General features: G+C 39.5%; 1 protein-coding gene and 1 long non-coding RNA gene across 4 annotated transcripts in view; one reads left to right on the forward strand and one right to left on the reverse strand.

Annotated features, from left to right (window-relative positions):
* The window catches only part of MOCOS (molybdenum cofactor sulfurase), a 118,809-nt gene that overhangs the window by 21,263 nt on the left and 72,736 nt on the right, over positions 1-24,810 (reverse strand). For 2 of the 3 annotated variants that reach the window (XM_072605268.1, XM_072605269.1), the window contains 2 exons: positions 15,173-15,311; positions 4,507-4,611 (listed from right to left, as the gene is read on the reverse strand). In XM_072605268.1, coding sequence (XP_072461369.1) covers positions 4,507-4,611; positions 15,173-15,311 — 244 coding nt within the window. The remainder of the gene's footprint in view (positions 1-4,506; positions 4,612-15,172; positions 15,312-24,810) is intronic. The other variant, XR_011966214.1, reaches the window with a different exon arrangement.
* LOC140501524 (uncharacterized) lies at positions 1,099-24,794 on the forward strand. Its single transcript, XR_011966217.1, has 3 exons — positions 1,099-1,199; positions 19,068-19,265; positions 24,190-24,794. It is a non-coding gene; the product is annotated as an uncharacterized lncRNA (long non-coding RNA).

The following is a 24,810-nucleotide window of genomic DNA, read 5'->3' on the forward strand; positions in this document are numbered from 1 at the left end:
TCATTCTTCTGTGTACCATATATACCATACATACTAGCATAATTTCTCCTTTCTCTCACATGATATTTTCCACTTTAAAATGAATGTACAGAAGAATTGTGGAGAAATGTGTATACTGAAGTGCTAGTCTGCCACCATCCTTAGTAAGATGAAAGAATCCCACTCTCATTTACTAAAGAAGTGGCTAAGTGAGATTTAAATAAATGGCAATTGGCAATAATGTTAATGAAAACATAGTTCTCTCCTAATTTTTCTTCTTCAGGAATTTCTCAGTGCTAAGCATAAAAGACTGCTTTAATCTAAACTCCATAGATTTGGTTATTCTTAATTTTGATCCTGACAAATATCAACAAACATTAACAATTCTATGTACAAATAAGAAGACTATATATGAAAACACAAATCTCAGTCACTTTCCTCTTACTTATAAATAGTAAATTTAACATGTCAGTTCCAGAGCTATCTTGCTCATCTCTATCTCCTTCTGAACTTCCTTCATTTTCTTCTGGGTATTTTAAAAATGCTTCATGAAAACTCTTTTTTCTTTTCTTTTTTTGGGCATCACTATCACTATTCCCTTTAGCCCCACTCATACACTCCCCCCAATAATTTTTTTAAGCTAAACTTTTTGTTACAAATAAGCAAAGTAAGTTCACATATTGATTTTATCCAAAAATACACGTCTCATTCTTTATCTCTAGTCTATCACCTCTCTGTCAAGAGGCGGATACCATATTTCATGATTGGCCGTCTGGCTTCATGAAAGGTCACTACATTTCTAATGCGGCTCTCCCATGTGATGTGCAGAAGTGACCTCGCATCCAGCAATGGAACATTTTTTGAGGCTAATGAGCCCATGCGTGCTTCTGGTTACATGACAGCACCACACCCAAAACAAAGACGAACAACCATAGAGATTTGGGATGAAGAAATAAACTCCAGGTGATCCTGTGATCCTATCTGTGCCCCCTGACAGTAGCAAGGGAAGGGAGGTTACTTTGTCAATTAAAAAGAAGAGACAGCTTCTGGCTAACTTTAACTTTCTTTAACTGCCGTAGTGGCAGTTAATTTTTCATTAGACTTCCAAGAGGAGTGGGAGGGGGTTGGGAAGAGGAGGGGAAGGACAGTTTACCCCACCCCCCACCCAAACTACCATGCAGCCGTGAGCATGAAGCCACTAAAGTCAATTCCCAGCATAGGTAAGCCTGATTCTAGGTTTGGGGCTGACTCTTCTTTGCTTTTAGGAAGTGATCTTGTGAGTTCAAGAAGTCCTGGGTACATTGCATAGAGCCAACTGTAGTAAGGGAATTTTTTTCATGAAAGAAAGTGACCACTAGCACAATAGGATGGGCTCAACCCCTTCCTTGCCTGGATTAATAAAAATCATGATAACAACAATAACAATATATAGCAAAATTATTTCATTTGATCCTCACAACAACCTTGGGAGGTTGGTGCTATTATTATTATCCCCTTTTCACAGTTAAGGAAACTAAGAGCTGAAGTGACTTGCACAGGTTCACACAGCTATAGTATCTGGGGCAAAATATGAACTCAGGTCAATCCAAACTCCAGAACCAACACTCTATTCACTGTGCTACGCAGTTACTTCTAATTTAGCAGGAAACAGAAACCAGAAGTTGTTTAGACAATACAGTATAGAACTAAGGTGAAATATGGTATGCCTATTAGGAAGCCCCATAAAGCATTAGCCTCCTGAGAGATTATAATAGTAGTTGTGTCATACATTTATTAATATGCAAATATTAATATATCATTTATATTCTTGATTGCTTAAGTTTTGACAATCCATACTCTAACTCTTGCGTTTCCTTTAACATTCCTTTTGTGTGTAGGAAATAAATTCCTGTCCCACATCTAATTTATGTAGTACAATGAGTACTTTTCTACTTCCCTTTAGGGAGACTTAAAACATGAGTCAAAACTTAAGCTTTGAATACTTAAAGCAGGGTAGGAGATATGATGGGTCAAAGAGGGAGAGAAGAGGAGTCTGATCCTTCTTCTAGGTTAGAGGCTTTTTTCTTTTCCATATCATGGGCATCTTTTGTAGTCTAGTTATGTCTATAGATCTCTTCTCAGTATACATATAAAATTAAATTCATAGAATTACAAAGGAAATTAATTATAATGAAACAGCTATCAAAATAATTTAAAAGCAAGTTTACAAATTCCAGGTTAAGAAATTCTGTTCTAGGTGGTCAGATGCCTCTATGACTGAACCTACTTAAAAGGAGCCCCTTAGGGAGACAGAGTGGGTGCAGTGTTCCATCCCTTTGGCCTAGCAACACATTAATAATATGAGACAGTAATCAGTTTTTATGTTTTTCTAAATTGTTGGGGTTATTTAATAATGTTTTAGCCCATGTTTAATTTAGTTTTCTGATTCTACTCATTTCATTCTAGATTAGCTTATGAGTAAGACTTCCCAAGTTTCTCTGAATCTATCCCTTTTCTCATTTCTTATAGTGTAATAATATTTAATTACATATTTGTATCATAATCTTTTCAGCCATTCCCAATTATAGGTGCCCTTTTAACTTCCAGTTATTTCTACAGCGAAAAGAGATATTACAAATATTTTTATACAAATGGGTATTTTCCCCCTTTTTGTAATTTCTTTAGAGTATGTCTAGTAATAGAATTACAGAGTCAAAGGGCATAAACAGTCCAATGAGTTTTGGGTATATAGTTCCAAAACGTTTTCCAGAGTAGCTGGACTAACGACTCCATGTATTTGTGAAAAAGACAGAACAGAGGTGACTGATTAGTGGTATTTCCCTTCCATTCAGATTTCAGAGCTTCAATAACTTTAATCCAAGGAATGAACTGTGCAATTGCTGCAGCCTCTGGCTCCTGATAGCCACAGGGCTCGAGATGTAGTTGGAGACACATAACTGTCCATTCCTAATCAAGAGAACTAGGAAGGAGCACTGGGAGGATCTCTCAGGAAGAGGCTATGCTATGAGTTCTCCCGTACCCCATCCTTGCATTGGCATGCCTGCTTCTTTAACTGATTCCTACCAGTATAGGGCTCACCGAGATTAGCTTCTACGAGCAGTCAGGTTGATGTTTCAAATAATAACAAAGTGGTAGAAAGGAAATTATATGTGGAAAACATTTTGAAAATGTATGTGGGTATAGAAAACAGGAGGGGAATTATACACTGGTAAAAAAAAATAGTCTTTCATATTGCATTGTTTTTAATTTGTTTACATATGGTCACTTTATCTATGTTTTAGTTTCCATAACTTTATTGCAAGCTCCTTGAGGATAAAGACAATGCTCAGGAAAGAGTTTGGTCTGCTGTAATTGTAATTTAAGTGGGAAGATCTTTCCCATTCATTAATAGGCCCAGGTGATCTGCTTAAATCACATGGAAGCCTAAGTCACATGTGGTGGGAGGAGCTTGGTGAACAGGTGGAACAGGAAGGATGGAGCAGAGTTGAGAGGAAGTCAGGCTAGTCAGAGCTGGGAAGGCAGGCAGGAAGGCACAGCTAGTCTCATGGATGTTTATTTGTTTGTGGGAAGGCCCTAGCAGGACCAGGGAGGCTTTGCCCTCTGCAATTATAATGTGTATTGACATCTTGGCTACTATGACTGATTTTACTTTCTGGTTCCGGGATTTGGCTCTCTGGCATCTGAATAAATGTTCTTCTTCTGGCTTCTATGTGGAGAGTCTGTTATACTCTGCAATTCAGAATTACACTGGCATATGCATAGTCACCCTCAGTGCTATGAATATTGCCTGAGTGATACATCGACACTTCAGTCTTTGGGCAGATTGTGTGCCCAGGGAGTGTATACCTTTGCAGGTGAAAATTACAACCCATTTATAAATTTTCATTCTGTGTGATTTTTCCTCATGTAGTTTCATAAATCTTCTATAAGAAGATCTACTTGCCACACTGGGAGTCTTCCTCTGGACTTTTTAATACTTAGGAGATATTAATATGATACCTGATTTCCCCATATGTTGCTTCTTAGTTTTGCTATAGGTTGTCTCTTCCTACTTTTCCAGGCCCTAATAACTTCTTCAATAACTTTCCTGAATTCTCAAAGGTCACATCAGCAGCATATAAACTTCAGCAGATTCTACTGAACTTCAAAGACTCCCCAATTTGGTCCAAGGAACAGCATAGATAACTATAAATATGTTTCATCACTAGCAAACTGGCCACTAAGCAACAACTTCTTCAACCCAAGGACCCATGAAATACTTCATTCCCTAGTAATCTAATAGAAGTTGTTTGATTAAGTGAATCAGTGAATGATTGATCATTTACCTTTCTACCTCTGGAGGTAAATAAACCCATGGAAACATTAAATCATAATCCTGTTTTCCTTATAATTCCAGACTGTAAGGAAAATAGCCAATCACAGTTATAAGGAATTCTTAATAGCAGATGTGAACAAAATACTGGTCACAAACAATATGCACAGCATCTTAAATATTATGCCATAGGGATACTTTGTAGTTCTACTTACCCTCCTCTCTCGAACAGAAGAAAGTGCTTGGAATACATTTTGGTTTCTTTGTCCAGTTTCTTGATCAATGCAAATCATTTGGCATCTGTGACAAGGTCCTAACACCTGAAGAAGCAGGAAAGACAAGCGGTAGAAGGAGAAACCTTCATAGAGTACAGGACTGCAGTAAAATAGGTCTGTGACACTGGGAATTGTTAATTTTCTTCACAGGGATGGCTGCAGTGGGTCTACACATTACTAACTACAGACCTTCCCAATAATACCAAACAGCCTGAAGACACCATCATCATCATCATCATCAAGACCTGACCCCAGGCCCTCCACATTTACAATACAGTACCTACCTGTGAATCATTCCTACCTTACATCAAATAAGATATTTAAAAAGCATTTAGCACAGTGCCTGCCACCTGGTGGGAACTTGATCAATGCTTCCTCCTTTCCCCATACCAATTGTTTAAGTACCAACAATTGCGTGTGTATATATTGTATACTTCTTATGCAGGGAAAAAGAGAAAGACTTTGACCTGTAAGTGCTCCTCTTGGAACAACAGAACAAAAGGGGAGATAGGGAAAGATGAGCAGAGACATAACTGGAAATCACTGTACCTCGAGCAGCAGTCAGGAAAGGTGTCCATAGCTAGGGAGATGGGGGACAGGTTACAGAGGAGACCTATGGACAGGTGTCAAGAAGCTGACTCCTGCACATCATGTGGTAACTGCCAACACAATTCAAAGAGCTGGTAGGCAATGGAGGAACACAAACAAAATGTCCTCAAGGGGGCTGGGAAGCAGGAAGATACCATATGTAAAAAGATATGTACATGATAATTTGAGCAAGGAGAGAACATGGTGTTGCTCTAGGAAAATCAGGAAGGTTTCCTGTTGGAGGTAACACAAGAATTGAGTTTTTTCAGGAAAGTAGGACTTCTAAGAAGCAAAGATGAGGAGTCCATCAAAGATGAGGAAGTCAATCTTCCTTCAATCATGGAGGAAGCTTATGCAAAGGCACAAAGACAGGCAATAGAATGCCAAGACCATTGAACAGAAAGTAGGCCAATATGGCTGAACTACAGAGTTTGTGAAAGTCATAACATGCAATAAGTCTGGAAAGATAAATTGGAGCCAGGTGGTCAAGGACTGAAATGCCAAACTGGGGGGAGGGGAAAGTTGTATTTTATCCTGGAGATAAAATTGAAGCTTTTTGAGCAGGAGAATGATGTGGTCAACTTTGTGCTTTGGGAAGATTATTTTTGGTAGCAATATGGAGAATGGATTTGAGAGGTAAGAGTCAAAGCCAAGAGTGCCAATTAAATAATTATTATAATAATCTAGACAAGAGGTGATGAATACCTGAACTAGGGTATTATTTTTATAGTGAAAAGGGATTGTGTAGAAGAATAAACAAGACTTGGCAACTCAATGGTTAGGGGTGTAGGATGAGTAAGAGGGAAGAATCAAGGATGATGATGAGGTCGCAAACTTGGGTGACTGGTAGGGTGGTGCTATCCTCAACTGAAACAATGAGTTTCAGTCACAATTTGAGATGCCTATACTATATTCATCTGAATATTTTCAAGAAATAATTGGAGATAAGGGACTGGGGATGAGGAGATAAAGTAGGGCTGGATATCTAGATCTGGGAGGCATCAGAAAAAAAATTACCATTGAGCTGATAGGAACTAATGCAGTCACAAATAAGAGACAAAGAAAAAGAGAAACCTGGTCTATGTTCACATGGGGCATTCCAATGGCATACCCAACATACAGATATATGTATAGCCAACATGTATATATGTATGTATGTATATACCCATATGTGCATATATATCAGTGACATAGCTTTAGAAGATAAGGCACTAATAGCCTAAAAGACCAGAACAGGATTCCTACGGGAGTTGTGCTTGTACTAAATCTTAAAGGAAGCCAGGAACCTAGCTTGTCTCTAGTTCAGAGGTTTAAGGAATGGGGACCACCCATCCTTCTCAGCCCCATTACTCTCATCCTGATCTTGGCTTGGGTACAGGAGAATGAAAGCTTCTTGAGGGCATAGACTATTTTATTTTTCCCTTGTATCCTCAGTGCTTAGAACATAGTGGGTACTTACTATATGTTTATTACATTGAATTGAAGCCTTGACCTGAAGGAAGAGGAGATACCTGCCTCCAACTTCCCCACACTCTAGTGGAGAGGTCATGGATGAACTGAGTTTGCATAATGAGCCCTAAGTGTTGGTGGTCCTACCCCTTTCAAGCCACCCTCCCAAGAATGAACTCTTAGCCTCATACTCCCAACAATACGGCATCCTCTAAATTTGTCTTTGCTTGGACAAAGCCCTGATTGTCCCATCCTGGTTATGTTCGTGAAGAAAATTAATAAACACCCCTTAGGTTGGAATTTCATAATTGGAGAGTAGTAAATATGATGATGGATGAAGACAGGGATGTGAGGGAAGTAGGCTGTGACTTTAAGCAACTGCTCTTAGAAAATAAGACATCACTCCAGTGATGTGAGACATACGTATATTGTACATATGAAAAACATAAACATTAAACACCAGCTTGTTCTCTCCTCCTTCACTCATTGAGTAAAAAGCCAATGGTATCTGATACTGTAAGTTAAGTCTGGACATATGCTGCCATCTTGGGATCAAATCTATTCCCATCATCATCCAGATCTCCAGGTAAAAGGTATTGCTAAGTGAGAACAGAAAGATGCTTTGTAGATATTTGATCAAAACGCCCAAATCTCATCCTGTTGGGTTATTGCAAATGGGCAACAAACTATGGTGCTAGAAACAGAGTCTTCCCTCAGACAAATAAGGAAAACAATAAAACTAAAGCTATAGTATGTGACACTATAGTATGTGACACCCAGCACACCTGGAGGAAACTGTAAATGCTCCTCTCTGAGGTTGACCCTAGAGTAAAGGCAACTAAGACAACAACTTATCAAGAAAACAAGTTTACTCTTCTAGCCTTGCCTCAACTATGTTATTCTGAGTGGACATGGTTCTCCAGATATCTTTAACACCACAAAAAAAGAATAAGCTAAAACAAATATACTCTCAGACTCAACCTCATTCCATAGCATTGTGGAACAACCTCATCCCAGGATATATCACTCCTACTCCATTCTCTAGTCTTTCTAATGAGACTATAAGTAGTAGATCCTGGACTCAAAAAGAATAATGAAATGCCTCTACTATATTGTAGACTAAGAATTGTTGTTATTATTATCATTAGTAGTATTAATAGTGGACTGGACACTTGGCACAGTGTTTTACACACAAGCCATGTTCAATAAATATTGGATGACTAGCCTCCTAATTGCTCTCCCTGCCTCATGTCTCCTCACTCCAATCCATCTACCACAAACTTCTAAAGTCCAAGTATGACCATGTCACACTCCTCAATAAATTCTAGCAGCTTCCTATTATCTTTAGGATCATATAGAAACACTTTTAGTTGACTTTCTAAAGTCCTAGACAACCTGCACCCAACCGATCTTTGCAACCTCATCATGCATTGCTCTACTTCCCTCACTCTATGGTATAGCCAAAGTAACCTTTCTGCTCCTCACTTCTAGCATCTCTCTTCACTCCCATCTCCCATGCTTGAAATGCCCTCCCTCCTCAGCTTCACCTCTTAGAATCCCTCATTTTCTAAGTAACACCTTTTGCATATAACCTAACCTTATCTCCCTAGTTACTAGCACCTTCCCATCCAAATTACCTTGCACTTTAAATATATGTATACATAATATATATATATATATATATACATATATAGTCTCTCATACAATGTAAGCTCCTTGAGAGCAAGTACTGTGTAATTTTTGTTTTTATATCCCTAATGCTTAGCACAGAAAAAGTGCTTAATAAATGCTCATTGATGAATGATTCTATAAATCTGAAGTTCAATCCTGGATATATGTACTCTGGCCAAATTCTTTGATTTCCATTGTGTTCATCTTAATTAAATCCAGATCCTAAAAAGGAGGTGCAGATGTATAGTAAGAATATGATGTACCCCAAGATTTTATACCTTAATCCTAGCTACAATCAGAATGCTATCAGAGTATGATTAATTATTTCTTACTTTATACCTCACCCACACACTACTACCAATCACTCTGAGAAGGAAGTATAATATAGGCCAAAGGGCCCTCAGATGAAGTTCCCTCTTGTTTTTTGGTTGCTGGTAGTATCTTATTTTACCTATCATCCTGAATGCTGGAATCATGTTTCCCTTGAATATCAAGGCCTACTTGTCCTTTTGCACTTCATATTTTGTCCTCTTGGTTCTTAGATGATTGATTTATTTCTGGCAATTGAAAACTCTTATTACTTCACCTCTATCTTGGCCTCTTGGTTTCTAGACTTCAAGCTAGTCCTTTTTCATGGATGCCGTAATTCCCTTGTTACCTTAATCACTAGGCTTGTAGATGCTTGGCTTACTTTTGATTCCTAGCAGCAATGAGAACCTTAACCATCTGTCTTCAAGGTATCAGGCCTGAACCTCTGCCCAGGCATCTCTTACTAAAGACGTTAACTATTGCTGTTTCTGAGAGAACTGCAATCTATATGAAGAAATTAACGGAAGTCCACTAAAAGACTATCCCTAGTCCCAGCTTTAAAATCTCATACAAACAATGCCCTTGTCAAATGCAGAAATATGGCCACCAAGGACAACAACAGTTTAGACTGCAATCTCATTTCCAAAACATTGCAGAGAAGAAGGATAGGAAAATTGTGAATTGTTTCACCTTGGGAGAAAAAAAAATGTACAGAGCAGTTGAAAAGAAAACAAGATTTAAACCTTAAGCAGATAAAAATTCCCTGGCTGAAGCAAAGTGTTGGCATAGTATCAAGGTCTTCTTTGATGCCGGTGTTCTGTAGTCAATGCCCAGATTCCTTGCTTAGCTTCTGACTCCTCTTGCTCAGAATGTGGGCCTGGCTTCTGAGTGCTCAGAACCAGGCTGTGTCCCTGGATTCCAGACTAGGTTGTCTCTTTTGACCTTCGAGAATTGTGGTCCTTTGAGCCTGCCCTCTCACCTACTGCTTGATCCTGACGTTGGTGCTTGTACATTTTCTCATTTCTGATGATCCACCTGATTCCTAATCCAAAGTGTTGGTCACCACTTTGGTGGTCCTTCTCCAAATTGGACCCATTCTCATGCCTACACCCTCCTACCACCCCCAGTCTTAGCTTAGATTCTTTGGTCTTGGCTCCTGAGTCTATGACCCATTTTCACCTATATTACTGATACTGATATAATCTCTATAGAAAACTTCTAACAATCAGGAATACAGAAACCAGTGCAAGTGAAAAGACAGATCTCTCAGAGCAGATTTTGGAGTCATTCCCAAGAAGTGATAGATAAGACTATGTATGTGGGTGGGGTTTTTGAAGAACAGTGTAGAAAGAGAAAAAAAAGACTAAAGGAAAACTTAGGGTGAAACCCCAATTAGGGATAGGGGAATAATAGGAGGCATCAGAAAAGATGGTGAAGGTGTGACCAAAAAGGAAGGAGAACCAGAAAAGGAGAAGGAATGGGGTGGGGGGAGGGGAGAGTTAAGGAAAGGAGAGAGGCAATGTGCTTATGGAATTAATAATTAATAACTAGCACATAATAAGCACTAAATGAATGCTTTATCTCTCTATCTAATGTTTATTATTTAGATAGCCAGAGAGTTGAAATCAGAATCATTAACTACCTGGCTTTTGGAGCTCTAACTATAACCAACCACTTTATATAGACTTTCTCCTTCAAAAAACACCAGATCAAATGTGTTCTTTGTTCTCCTTTAGATGTCAAACCACCCCCTACTTGCCCCACCTCTCCTCAAGTCCTTGTTTCTCTTCCTTTCCTTGACTGCCTTGAAACCCAAAGCAACAGAAAAATGAAAAGTGAAGAATAGTTAGAATTTATTGAGAGGAACTCATTTGGCATCTTTCTTCTCCCAAAATTCTGACTCCAATTTTCAAGTGTTGTTATCTTGGGCAGTTGGCCCAAGACCACAACTGGCACTGAAAGGCAACTTACTGATAGTTAAGCTTCAATTTCAGGTCAGTGGCAAAGATTTGATGACCTGGAATTCTGTAAATTTTTCAGGAAAGGAAACCATCTCATACGTAAGTACATTTCTATTTCATTTTTATCACTGACCTAGTGAAGAGAGTTTTGAAAACTCTTTGGGAGACACAGAATACATTCCTGGGAGAAATTAAAGAAGCTGAAATTTTGGGTAGCTCTTAAATTATCCTTTACTAAAGACATGAAAGTCTTGGAAAACCTGGGAGAAAGATCATATACATTTAATAAATGGTTGTTGATTAATTAGTGTGAGCTGACTACTGAAATGGAGAGGAGACATTAAGGGGAATAGAATATACTAAATTTATACATTCCCTGCTAAGGGAACCTCTTGGTAAGGAAATTCCCTCTGCCAGTACAGACTAGCATTTGTTCTGCAACCTTGAGCATTAGAGAATTGCCTGTGATATAGAAATGACCAAGTGACTTGTTTAGGGTCATCAGACAATATGTGGTAGAGGTTGGCACTCTACTCACAAAGCCAGGCTGCCTCTCTATGCAAGATTATATCTTTAAAAAATAATATTCTGAGGGCAGAGCCAAGATGGTAGAGTAGAAGTAGGGACCTGCTTGAGGTATCCCCCCAAACTCCTCAAAAAACCTGTAAAAAAATGACTCTAAACAAATTCTGGAGCAGCAGAAGCCACAAAATGACAGACTGAAGCAAATTTCCAGCCCAAGACAATCTGGAAGGTCAACAGGAAGGATGTATCATAGCAGGATAGGAACAGAGAACAGTTCAATGTGTGAGGCAACGGCACAGATAGAGCTGGAGCAGGCCTTAGAGGACTGAATCACTGATGGCTGTGGCAGTTTCCAGACTTCTCAACCCACAAAAGCCAAACACAGCTTTGAAGGTCAGTGGGAAGGGTCTCTCACCTGGATGAGAGGGGAACCTGGTCTGGCCCTAGCCCCAGCCCCAGCCCTCAACCTGGCCCCAGTTCCAGGGCAGTGGCAGCCACTATCGAAGCAGAGGCTGCTTCTGGAGCCCTACATTTAACAAAGAGCTCAAAAGTTAAGTAATTGGCTGGGGAAATGAGCAAATGGGGGGAAAACAGACTATAGATTCTTACTTGCTCAGTGAAAAGGCATTTTCTTATGTCACTGATGACAAGGAAGATCAAAACCTACAACCAGAAGAAGACAACAAAGTCAAAGCTTCTGCACCAAAGCCTCCAAAACAGATATGAACTTGTCTGAGGCCAAGGAAGAGCTCAAAAAAGGATTTCAAAAATCAAGTAAGAGAAGTAGAGGAAAAATCGGGAAGAGAAATGAGAGTGATACAAGAAAAATCATGAAAAATTAGTCAACAGCTTGCTAAAGGAGACTCAAAAAAGTGCAGAATTAAAATTAGACTAACCCAAAAGGCAAAAGAGATCCAAAAAGGCAATGAAGAGAATGCCTTCAAAAGCAGAATGGGCCAAACTGAAAAAGAGGTCCAAAAATTCACTGAATAAAATACTTGCTTAAAAATGAGAATGCAGCAAATGGAAACTAATAACTTTATGAGAAATCAAGAAATTACAAAACAAAACCAAAGGAATGAAAAAATAGAAGACTGTGAAGTATCTCACTGGAAAAATAACTGACCTGGAAAATGGATCCAGGAGAGATAGTTTAAAAATTATTGGTCTACCTAAAAACCATTATCAAAAAAAAGAGCCTAGACATCATCTTTCCAGAAATTATCAAGGAAAACTGCCCTGATAGTCTATTACCAGAGGGTAAAATAGAAATGGAAAGAATCCACCAATCATCTCCTGAAAGAGATCCCAAAAGAAAACCTCCTTGGAATATTGTATCCAAATTCCAGCGTTTCCAGGTCAAGGAGAAAATGTTACAAGCAGGCAGAAACAAATAATTCAAGTATTGTGGAAACACAATCAGGATAACACAAGATTTAGCAGCTTCTACACTAAGAGATCAGAGGGCTTAGAATATGATATTTCAGAGGTCATAAGAGGTAGGATTAAAACCAGGAATTACTTACCCAGCAAAACTGAGTATATTACTTCAGGATAAAAAATTTCAATAAAATAGAGGACTTTCAAGCATTCTCGTTGAAAAGATCAGAACTGAATAGAAAACTTGATTTTCAAATACAAGAATCAAGAGAAGCATGAAAAAGTAAACAGGAAAGAGAAACCATAAAGGACTTATTAAAGTTGAACTGTTTAAATTACTACATGGAAAGATGATATTTGTAACTCATGAGACCTTTCTCAGTAATAGGATAGTTGGAGGGGATATATATGTGTATGTATGTATATGTGTATATGTGTGTGTATATATATATATATATGTGTGTGTGTGTGTGTATTTATGTATATGTATATATGGAAAAAGAGACAGAGGGCACAGGGTGAGCTGAATATGAAGGGATGGTATCTAAAAAATAAAATTAAGTGTTGAGAGGAATGTACTGGGAGAAAGAGAAAGGGAGAGGTAGAATGTAGGAAATCATCTCACATAAGAGGCAAGAGAAAGCTTTTACAATGGAGGGGGAGAAGGGATAGGCAAGAGGGAATAAGTAAGCCTTACTTTCATTGTTTTGGCTTCAGAAGGAATAGCATACACGCTATTGTGTATGGAAGTTTATCTTACCCTACAGGAAAGTAGGGTGGAAGGGAATAAGAGGATAAGGGATAATAGAAGGGATGGCAGTTTGGGGGAAGGGGTAATCAGAAGCAAACACTTTTGTTGAGGTATAGGTCAACAGAGAGAATAGAAGAAATGGGAGGCAGGACAGGATAGAGGGAAATATAGTTAGTCTTTCACAACATGACTATTATGGAAGTGTTCGTCATGACTACACATGTATAATCTTTATCAAATACCTTGCCATCTCAATGAGGGTGGATGGAGAGCAGGGAAGGGAGAGAATGTGGAACTCAAAGCTTTAAAAATGAATGTTAAAAATTGTTTTTTAAATAGTCAAAGGATATGAACAGGCAGTTTTCAGAGGAGGAAATTAAAGCTATCTATAATCATATGAAAAAATGCTCTAAATCACTATTGATTAGAGAGATACAAATCAAAACAACTCTGAGGTACCACATCACACCTATCAGATTGGCTAACATGACAAAACAGGAAGATGATAAATGTTGGAGAAGATGTGGGAGAGTTAGAACACTAATTTATGGTGGAGCTGTGAGCTAAACCAACCATTTTGGAGAGCACTTTGGAGCTACGCCCAAAGGACAAAAATGTGCATAGCCTTTGACCCAACAATACTGCTTCTAGGACTGTACCCCAAAGAGATCACAAAAATGGGAAAAGGATCCACATGTACAAAAATATTTATAGCAGCTCTTTCTGTGGTAGCCAAAAACTGGAAATTGAGGAAATGTCCATCAATTGGGAAATGGCTGAACAAGTTGTGTTATATGAATGTAATGGAATACCATTGTGCTATAAGAAATGACCAACAGTTGGACTTCAGAAAAACTTGGAAAGACTTATATGAACTGATGCTGAGTGAAATGAGCAGAACCAGGAGAGCATTGTAACATTATAACACTATAGCCACAGAGTGCAAAGACTGTTTCTGATAGACTAAGCCCTTCACAACTATGCAAGGACCTAGAACATTCCCAAAGGACTCTTGAGGCAAAATGCTATCCACATCCAGAGAAAGAACTATGGAATCAGAATGCAGAATGAAGCAGACTATTTTCTCTTGTGTTGTGTTTTGTTTTGTTTTGTTTTTTCTTATGGTTTCTCCCATTCGTTTTAATTCTTTAATGCAACATGACTAATGTGAAAATGTGTTTAATAAGAATGTATGTGTAGAACCCATTTGAGATTGCATGCCATCTCAGGGAAGGAGGGGAGAGAGAGGGGGAGGAAATTTAAGCTTATGGAAGTGATTGTTGAAAACTGAAAACAAATAAATTAATTAAATTTTAAAAAATTTTATATGCAACTAGAAAATAAGATGTATAAGCAATGGGGTATAGAAATCTATCTTGCCTACAGGAAAACAGAAGGGAAGGGGATGGGGGGGAAGGTGATCAAAGGGAGGGCAAATTGAAGGAAAACTTAATCAGAATACATGCTGTCCTGGGGTGAGGGAAGAGGAGAGATGGGGAGAAAATTTGAAATTCAAAATTTTGTGAAAGTGAATGTTGAAAACTGAAAATAAATAAATTTAACTTAAAAAATAATAATATTCTATATTGAGTATAGAGACAAGTAATTGAAATTTTATGATAATTGGTTACTCTGTTCCAAACCTGAATCTTCAAAATTGGCCAGGCTTACCGAGACAATGCTGATAACCTGGGAAGGAATTCCAACCAGCTAGTTTCTATTAAAATGCCATCCTCTTAGCTTGACTTAAAATGTTGACAAGGTAAGGGAAAGGGGGCATAGGATCCTTACACATAAGGAAACTGAGTAAGGGTTAGGGAGGCTAAGGTCACACAGGGAGTGAAGATCAGAGGCAGAATTTGAACACAGATCCTTGAACTCTTAAGTCAGTTGTTTGTTCCATAGTACCATGGACAGTTTGGATCTATGTGGGGATCTCTGGGCACAAATAACAGAACTTCTTTCTACTTACCAGAAAACGTAGAGAGCCAATGGAAATCTCATCCCATTTCTCTTCTTCAAAAGCTTTATTTCCACAGATAACTATGTTGGCACGGAAACGTTGAATTAGCTCTCTCATTGGCAATAATTCTTCTGTTCCATTTTCACCACTGTCAATACACAGCCCCCCAAAATTGGGAGTAACGTATCAATTGTACTGTAAAAACTACTTATCTGTCTGACTAAATGACTACTATTGTTTATTTATTGACATCTTACTTGTACTTGGGGCCTTGGTAATTAGGGGAAATTGTTTACAAAACTTGATTACCAAGATTTTGGGGAACAGACGTTGCTCTATAAATGGAAGATGCTGGTTCACCTACAGCTTATATTTAGACACAGAGCACATTCCTGGAAGAAAGCAAAGAAGCTGAAATTTTGGGTAGCTCTTAAATTACCCGTTGCTAAAGACACGAAAGCCTTGGGAAACCTGGGGAAAAGATCATATACGCTTAATAAATGGTTGTTGATTAAGGTGAGCTGACTACTGAAAGAACTAATTCTCCAAAAATAAAATAGAAGAAAGCTTTTAGAATAATAATACTGAGGCGGAGCCAAGATGGCGGAGTAGAAAGACGCACATACATATAGCTCCGAACCCACAACCCATAGAACGGCTACAGGGAAGTAACTCATGGCGAATTCTGCACCCAGAGACCACGGAACATTGGAGCGAGGGAGATTTCTGTTCCGGAGAGACCTGCAAACCTCTCGCGGGGGTCCTTCGCGCTGCGGACTGGGCGCAGGGACTGGGAGCTGAGTGCAGCCCTGCCGTGATCGCGGCACCGAGAGGAAAAGATCCGAGCGGGCTTCAGGGATGGGATCTCCAGCGGTCGCACAAGTCCCTCCACCCACAGGTGGGGGTCAGTGAGAGAGTCTCTTTGGTGGGTCGAGAGGGGAGTGGGGTGCCCCCATAACTCAGGCCCCCCCGGGAGGTAGAAGCTGAGAGGCGGCTGCAGACCGGGGCTCCCCAAGGGGGCAGGAGCCTGGATCCATTGTGGAAGGTCTGTGCATAAACCCCCTGAGGGAACTGAGCCTGAGAGGTGGCCCTGCCCCGACCTGACCACCTGAACATAATCTCATACTGAATAGCAGCCCTGCCCCCGCCAAAAGCCCTGAGGCTGGAAGCAGCATTTGAATCTCAGACCCCAAGCACTGGCTGGGAGGATCAGGAGGCGAGGTGGGTGTGAGAATATTCAGAGGTCAAGTCACCGGCTGGGAAAATGCCCAGAAAAGGGAAAAGAAATAAGACTATAGAAGGTTACTTTCTTGGTGAACAGGCATTTCCTCCCTTCCTTTCTGATGAGGAAGAACAATGCTTACCATCAGGCAAAGACACAGAAATCAAGGCTTCTGTGTCCCAGCCCACCCAATGGGCTCAGGCCATGGAAGAGCTCAAAAAGAATTCTGAAAATCAAGTTAGAGAGGTAGAGGAAAAGCTGGGAAGAGAAATGAGAGACATGAAGTCAAAGTATGAACAGCAGATCAGCTCCCTGCTAAAGGAGACCCAAAAAAATGTTGAAGAAAATAACACCTTGAAAACTAGCCTAACTCAATTGGCAAAAGAGGTTCAAAAAGCCAATGAGGAGAAGAATGCTTTCAAAAGCAGAATTAGCCAAATGGAAAAGGAGATTCAAAAGCTCACTGAAGAAAATAGTTCTTTCAAAATTGGAATGGCACAGATGGAGGCTAAGGACTTTATGAGAAAGCAAGAAATCATAGAACAAAGCGAGAAGAATGGAAAAATGGAAGATAATGTGAAATATCTCATTGGAAAAACAACTGACCTGGAAAATAGATCCAGGAGAGACAATTTAAAAATTATGGGACTACCTGAAAGCCATGATCAAAAGAAGAGCCTAGACATCATCTTTCATGAAATTATCAAGGAAAACTGCCCTGAGATTCTAGAACCAGAGGGCAAAATAAATATTCAAGGAATCCACAGAACACTGCATGAAAGAGATCCAAAAAGAGAAACTCCTAGGAACATTGTGACCAAATTCCAGAGTTCCCTAGTCAAGGAGAAAATATTGCAAGCAGCTAGAAAGAAACAATTCAAGTATTGTGGAAATACAATCAGGATAACACAAGATCTAGCAGCCTCTACATTAAGGGATCGAAGGGCATGGAATAGGATATTCCAGAAGTCAAAGGAACTAGGACTAAAACCAAGAATCACCTACCCAGCAAAACTGAGTATAATACTTCAGGGGAAAAATTGGTCTTTCAATGAAATAGAGGATTTTCAAGCATTCTTGATGAAAAGACCAGAGCTGAAAAGAAAATTTGACTTTCAAACACAAGAATGAAGAGAACCATGAAAAGGTGAACAGCAAAGAGAAGTCATAAGGGACTTACTAAAGTTGAACTGTTTACATTCCTACATGGAAAGACAATATTTGTAACTCTTGAAACATTTCAGTATCTGGGTATTGGGTGGGATTACACACATACACATGCACACACGCACACATACATAGAGACAGAGTGCACAGAGTGAATTGAAGAGGATGGGATCATATCTTAAAAAAAAAAAATGAAATCAAGCAGTGAGAGAGAAATATATTGGGAGGAGAAAGGGAGAAATTGAATGCGGCAAATTCTCTCTCATGAAAGAGGCAAGCAAAAGACTCATTAGTGGAGGGATAAAGAGGGGAGGTGAGAGAAAAACATGAAGTCTACTCTCACCACATTCCACTAAAGGAAGGAATAAAATGCACACTCATTTTGGTATGAAAACCTATCTCACAATACAGGAAAGTGGGGGATAAGGGGACAAGCAGGGTGGGGGGGATGATAGAAGGGAGGGCATGGGGAGGAGAGTGCAATTCGAGGTCGACACTCATGGGGAGGGATAGGATCAAAAGAGAATAGAAGTAATGGGGGACAGGATAGGATGGAGGGAAATATAGTCAGTCCTATACAACACAACTATTATGGAAGTCATCTGCAAAACTACACAGATTTGGCCTATATTGAATTGCTTACCTTCCAAAGGGAAGGGGTGGAGAGGGAGGGAGGTAAAGAAGTTGGAACTCAAAGTGTTAGGATCAACTGTCGAGTAATGTTCTTGCCACTAGGAAATAAGAAATACAGGTAAAGGGGTATAGAAAGCTATCTGGCCCTACAGGACAAAAGAGAAGACGGAGACAAGGGCAGGGAGGGATGATAGAAGAGAGAGCAGATTGGTCATAGGGGCAATTAGAATGCTTGGTGTTTGCGGGGGGAGGGGAGAAAAGGGGAGAAAAATTTGTAACCCAAAATTTTGTGAAAATGAATGTTAAAAGTTAAATAAATAAATTTAATTTAAAAAAAAAAAAGAATAATAATACTGAGCCTTAGCTGTCCAAGTGCATCCACATCACCTAAAACCATTTACCTTTAAGCCAAAAAAAAATATCACCAGGAGTTACAAACTAGATCTCAGTGACTTGTCCTATTACCCTGAAGAAAACCATCAAAAATCACCAGTGTGACAAAAATCTTGGTAGGGTGTAGAATGAAGTTGGAGTGAACAACTGTGAATCATGAAGACAGGATGAATTTTCAGCAGTGTACACTGAAAAAATCAGTGAACTGAGTGTCAGGAGGTCTGGGTCCTGCCTGCCTCTGACCCCCAGAAGTTGAGTGGGTAGCAGTGTTGCTTCTTTATTTCTAGAGAAATTTAATTCCTCTCTCCAGAAGCAAGAGTGCTATCTTTCCTCACTAGAGGGTCCTATAGCATGGGAAAATATTACCATCTAGTGGTATATTAGGATACTGCTACCAAAGATTTCTAAAGTCAGAGGTTAGAAGGTCAATTTCTCAAAGCAGAATCCCTTATAAGTTTCATAAGGTGATGGCTTCATTTATTCCTACAGGTGTGAAAATGTGACACATCTTTAAAAGTACTTAGTGGAAAGTCCTGAAAGGCTCCAATACCAAAGAGAGTCAGTCATAGAATGTCAGAGGGACCTAAGCTGCCTTTCACCAACCTAAAGAAGTATCAACAGGGAAAGAAGGGAGGAGGTAAACCCAATCCAGTGCCAGCCCAGAACCCTCTGCAACATCCCTTGGAGGTTGTGAGCTTCACTATTCCTGTTTCACTGACTCCTGTTCCTGTAACTAACAATCTCCCATCTCCTGGGTCTCTCTCTATACCTGTATTAATCAATGGAGCAACTCTTATCTTCCACTGACTCAGTCCTATCCTACTCAACCCACCTCTACTCATATCCTACTCCATTGCCTCCTACCCTTTCCTCTGTGCCCTATGAAATTCCCTTAATTCTGGTTCTTTTTCTCTCATACATCCTTCTACCGACTAGTCCTCACTGAACCTTGTGTCTCCTATGACGCTCCACCCTTGGCCTCCTCACTAACACTCCTCTCTAGCAGCTTCTCTCCCACCCTGCCTCTCCCTCACATATACACTGATCCTAGAAGAAGAGTCAGACTATTCTCTGTTTCCCAGTGAAGCTTCCACCCTCTCCCTCTGACTCCATTAGTAAGCAACCTCTCCTATTTTGAAGTTCAATCACAATTTTCTTCCCAACTGAAGTCATGATGGCAATTGAATGCAGTCCCCAGGTTGTTCTCCCTTCTTTGTTAAGGTGTTCAGCCTCGTGTACACTTCTGCTTCTCTTTCCCAAATCCTTCTCTTACACTAGGGGACTTCAATATTCACACTGTGATATTCACACTGATGATCCCATCTCCTCTACCTAATCCCCCAATCCTTTAGCCTCCTTGAATCCCATGACCTACGATTCCTTCAGTTGACTTTAGACATACATAAGGAAAGTCACACACCAGATCTCTACATTGTTCACAAGTTCACAAGTGTTCTGCTTTTCTAATTAAGAAATGTGATATTCCTCTATCTAGCCACAAAGTCCTCTCATTGCATCTCTCCCTATCCCCCCTCATCGTGGTCCTCACTAAGACTTTCAAGCCCCCCTCAGGTCTTTTTCAAGACCTTATCCCTATTCTTAATTCAATTTCTTCCCTTCCCACTTTATAGTTAGCCATTTCAACTCAGCTAGGTGGCTCAGTGGATAGAGTTCTGGACCTGGAGTCAGGAAAACTTCAGTTCAAATCCAGCCTCAGAGACTTACTAGCTGTGCAACCCTGGACAAGTCACTTAACCTCTGTTTGCCTTAATCCACTGGCAAAGGAAATGGTAAACCTCTCCTTTGCCAAGAAAACCCCACTGACATTATGGTCCATGGGGTCACAAAGGTTGGGAAACAAGTGAACAATTTCAACTCAACAATATCCTCTCAAATTCCTCCCTCCTTTATCTTTCTTCTGTTCATCTCTTGCCAAACCTCAGCCCTAGATGATTCCCACCATCCACCTTGTCTATTTCTGGTCACATGGGCATTAGAGATGAAAGGAGTTCACAACTATGCTGAGTTGGTACATTAAAATTTCATATTATTCAACTTTAATTGGACTCTCATTCCAGTGGACAGAGAGCCAGCACGGAGTCAGGAAGATCCGAGTTCAAACTCTGCCCCAGACACCTATATAATAGGTGTGACACTGGGCAAGTCACTTAACATCTGTTTGTCTCAGGTTTCTCATCTGTAAAATGGAGATATTAATAGCACCTATCACCCAGGTTTGTAACAAAGATGAAACAAGATATTTGTAAAATCCTTAGGACAGTGCATGGTACATAGCAAGTGCTATATAAATGTTATCTGTTGTTACAGTTTTTATTCCTCACTAAATGATTCTCTGTCTCACTCCTTACAGAACTTATTTCAAACCTTTCGGAGTCTGCTATAAATTCCTCCTCTCTCTCTCACTCAGTTGAAGACCTTGTCTCTTACTTTAATGAGATAAATGAGATTATTCCTTGTGAACTCTCCCATCTCCCATTCTCTTCATCTGACAACTGCCTGACACCATCTCTTGTCCCGTAGACACTGATAATGAACTAGCTCTTTTCCTTCCCAAGGCTAGCCTCTCTACATGTGCACTTGATATCATCTCCTCTCATCTTCTTCAAAACTCCCCATCCTTAAAAAAAATTCCTGTGTCCTACCATCCCCATGAAGCTCTCATTTTTTATCTCCCTTCCCTTTCTCAATCAAAATTCTTTAAAAAAATTTGCCTTTCCAGGGCATGAGGAGGAGAGTGCAATTCGAGGTCGACACTCATGGGGAGGGATAGGATCAAAAGAGAATAGAAGTAATGGGGGACAGGATAGGATGGAGGGAAATATAGTTAGTCCTATACAACACAACTATTATGGAAGTCATTTGCAAAACTACACAGATATGGCCTATATTGAATTGCTTGCCTTCCAAAGGGAAGGGGTGGGGAGGGAGGGAGGAAGAGAAGTTGGAACTCAAAGTGTTAGGATCAACTGTCGAGTAATGTGCTTGCCACTAGGAAATAAGAAAAACAGGTAAAGGGGTATAGAAAGCTATCTGCCCCTACAGGACAAAAGAGAAGATGGAGACAAGGGCAGAGAGAGATGATAGAAGAGAGAGCAGATTGGTCATAGGGGCAATTAGAATGCTTGGTGTTTGGGGGGGGAGGGGATAAAAGGGGAGAAAATTTGTAACCCAAAATTTTGTGAAAATGAATGTTAAAAGTTAAATAAATAAATTTAATAATAAAAAAAAAAAAAAAAAGAAAAAAAAAATTTGCCTTTCCTGATCTCCTCACTGTTAATGCCCACCACCCTTAACTGCCTTATACTTATCTACTTTATATTTATGCTATATATAATTATATATGTATTTGTTCCCCATTAGAATCTACATTCCTTGTGAGTAGTTTGTTTTGCTCTTTGAACTTTGCATCCCTAGCACCTAGCACTCTGCCTGATATAAGCAAGTACTTAATAAATGCATGTTGATTGGTTAAAGATTAAAAAATCATATCCAATGCTATCAATTACAAAAATTTCCTTTATCGTATCCCCAGCCAGTGCTGAGGCATCTTTTTCTTGAAGACCTCTCATGAGAGGATGTCCAACGCCACCTGAAGCAGCCCACTGAATTGATGAATTGGGAGATTTATATTTGAGAAAGGCCTCTCTACAACTTCCAAACAGTGTTCCTACATCTTCCCTCTGTGGTCAAGTAATATAATCTCATGCCTTGAAGACATGGCCCCTTTAAATTTTTCTTCTTTGGGTCAAGCACCCCCAGTCCTTTCAAATATTCTTCATGGGGTATGAACTTGAAGGCCTTGACTATTCTAGTCATGCTCCTCTGTTGCTCTCTAGGTTATCAGTTTGATTTTGGAAAGCATGACATCCATTCTAGGCTGATTTACCCTGAAGAATTTTATGTCATTGTGTCTGCCTATACTTTCTTTGAACCCTTTGGTATGTGTTTTCCCAGTTCAAGCCTGGGCAGAACTATGTTCACAGAGCTAGCAAAGAGTTATGATCAAAAATCAAGAAACTCAGTTGGCTATGCTGTCCCAGATGCTTAATCGAATGCCTGACATGTTACCTTGTACACAGTTGGCATTTGATATATGTTGAACAGAAAATAATTGGATTAAGCTCCTTTCACCTGTTCCTTTAAACTAAGATAAAGAATAAAATTAAGTATAACCAGCATTTGAAAAGATTTTGACAGACTTGAACGTAAAACTGGATCCTAATACATTCAGCTTAATAGAGATAAATGTAAAGTGTTACAGTTGTGTCCAAAAAATCAATTCACAAGTACAAGATGAGTAATTACAGCTAGACAACAATTCACCCAAGGACTTACGGGGATTGTAAGATTTACATGAGTAAATGGTGGGTACAACTACCAAAAAACCCCCAAACTCTACATGTAATTTGAGCTATTTGAAGGGAGGTAGAGTATCTAAAGTTAGGGATGTGACAGTCTCAGTGTACTCTGCCCTAGTTAAACCATAACTGAGGTATTATATTTAGTCCAGACATCATATTTTAGGAAGGACATAGTGAGGCTATAGAACATCCAAAGGAGGAAACCAGGAAGGGATGGTGAAGGACATCAAGATCACTTCTAATCAATAATAATAATAATAATAATAGCAATGCTATCTTTAGTAGTTATCACTTAACACGTTTAAAACACCTTTGGAATATGAACAAATATTTCTCAAAATAAGAACTGTAAGCAATTAATATTCTTATGAAGAAATGCTCCAAATCCCTACTCATAAGAGAAACGCAAATCAAAACAACCCCAGGGTTTCACCTCAGACTCAGTAAATCGGCAAAGATGACAACAAAAGGGAATGGTGAATACTGAAGGAGACATAGAAAGATGGTTACATTAATTGTAGGTGGAGCCATGAGTTAATACAGCCATTCTGGAAAGCAATATGGAATTATGCAAAGAAAGTGACTAAAATGCCCATACCCTTTGATTCAGACATTCCACTGTTAAGCATAAACCCCAAAGAGGTCAATGACAAGACATGGAAATATTTGTTTATCTACGCCACAATATTTCAAGTAATACTTTGTAGCTGCATTACTGTCCATCCTTTAAAGTCTGATGCAAATATCGTCTTGGCCATAGAATCACAGATTAGTAGCTGAAAGTGAGCTCAGAGATCCTGTAGTCCAACCTCCTCCTTTTACAGATGAGAAAACTGAGGCTCAGAGAAAGGAAGAGGCTTGCTCAAACTGCAGTTAATTAAGTAATAGAAGCAGGACTCCAACCTTGGTCCTCTGGCTCCAAATTTCAAAAGCCTTTCCTGATCTCCCCTATCCTGATTTACCCTATTATTAATGATTACCTCAGACATTACATCCATTTTGCTTTACACCTGTCAAAGACTTACAAATTAACATCGCTTGTTATATTTGTGTCTAATCCTCTCACAATACTGTAAGCTCTTTTGCAGAAGGAAGCTTATCTTATCTAACCTTTAAATCTCCCCTACCTCCAGCAACTAACACAGTATCCTACATTCTGTACAGACTTTAAAAATGCTTCTTGAATTGAATTTGGTTTCTTTTTCATCATGAGCCTTCAATTCCTACAGGTGATCAAGTCCCTTACCCCATTTTTGGAAGGACTAAGGACTCGTCTGAAATAGCTATACCCTGTCCTGCCCCCATCCTACGCATATAAATAGATAAGAAGGCTCCTTCACTGATCCAGTCTCAAGTATGGCTATGAATTACATTTTAAATTTGCTCTTCGACCCCATAAACCTTATAGGGCACAGATCTTGAAAAAGGGGGAAACCTGCTAAGAATTTCATAGCTCACGACAGAAAATGTGCCAATCTCTGCAAGACCTTCATCCAAAGTGTTAGCGCTTACATCAGAGGGAATGGCAGCTGCCTGAAACCAGAGACCCCCACAGGCCTGGAGGAACATGTTCTACCTGAAAAAGCTCCAAAAGCCCATATTTCAGCACGTATGTCCCCCCACCTCCATTCATGATCAAGCACAAACTGGAACCCTGAATTTCATCACAATAAATTTGGCGTCTGACCTGCATGTTTTATGAGACATAAGGGCTATCTTTCATTTCTCTGCTATGGCGATAAAGTCACCTCCTTAGAGGACATCTACTGCTAAGTGATTGGGAAAACTACACGCTCTTGAGCTGCCAATTCACTAGTACAGTACTTTGTACATAATAGACACTGAATAAA

Source organism: Notamacropus eugenii, chromosome 4 (assembly GCF_028372415.1).
Source record: "Notamacropus eugenii isolate mMacEug1 chromosome 4, mMacEug1.pri_v2, whole genome shotgun sequence".
NCBI classification, from domain to species: domain Eukaryota; kingdom Metazoa; phylum Chordata; class Mammalia; order Diprotodontia; family Macropodidae; genus Notamacropus; species Notamacropus eugenii.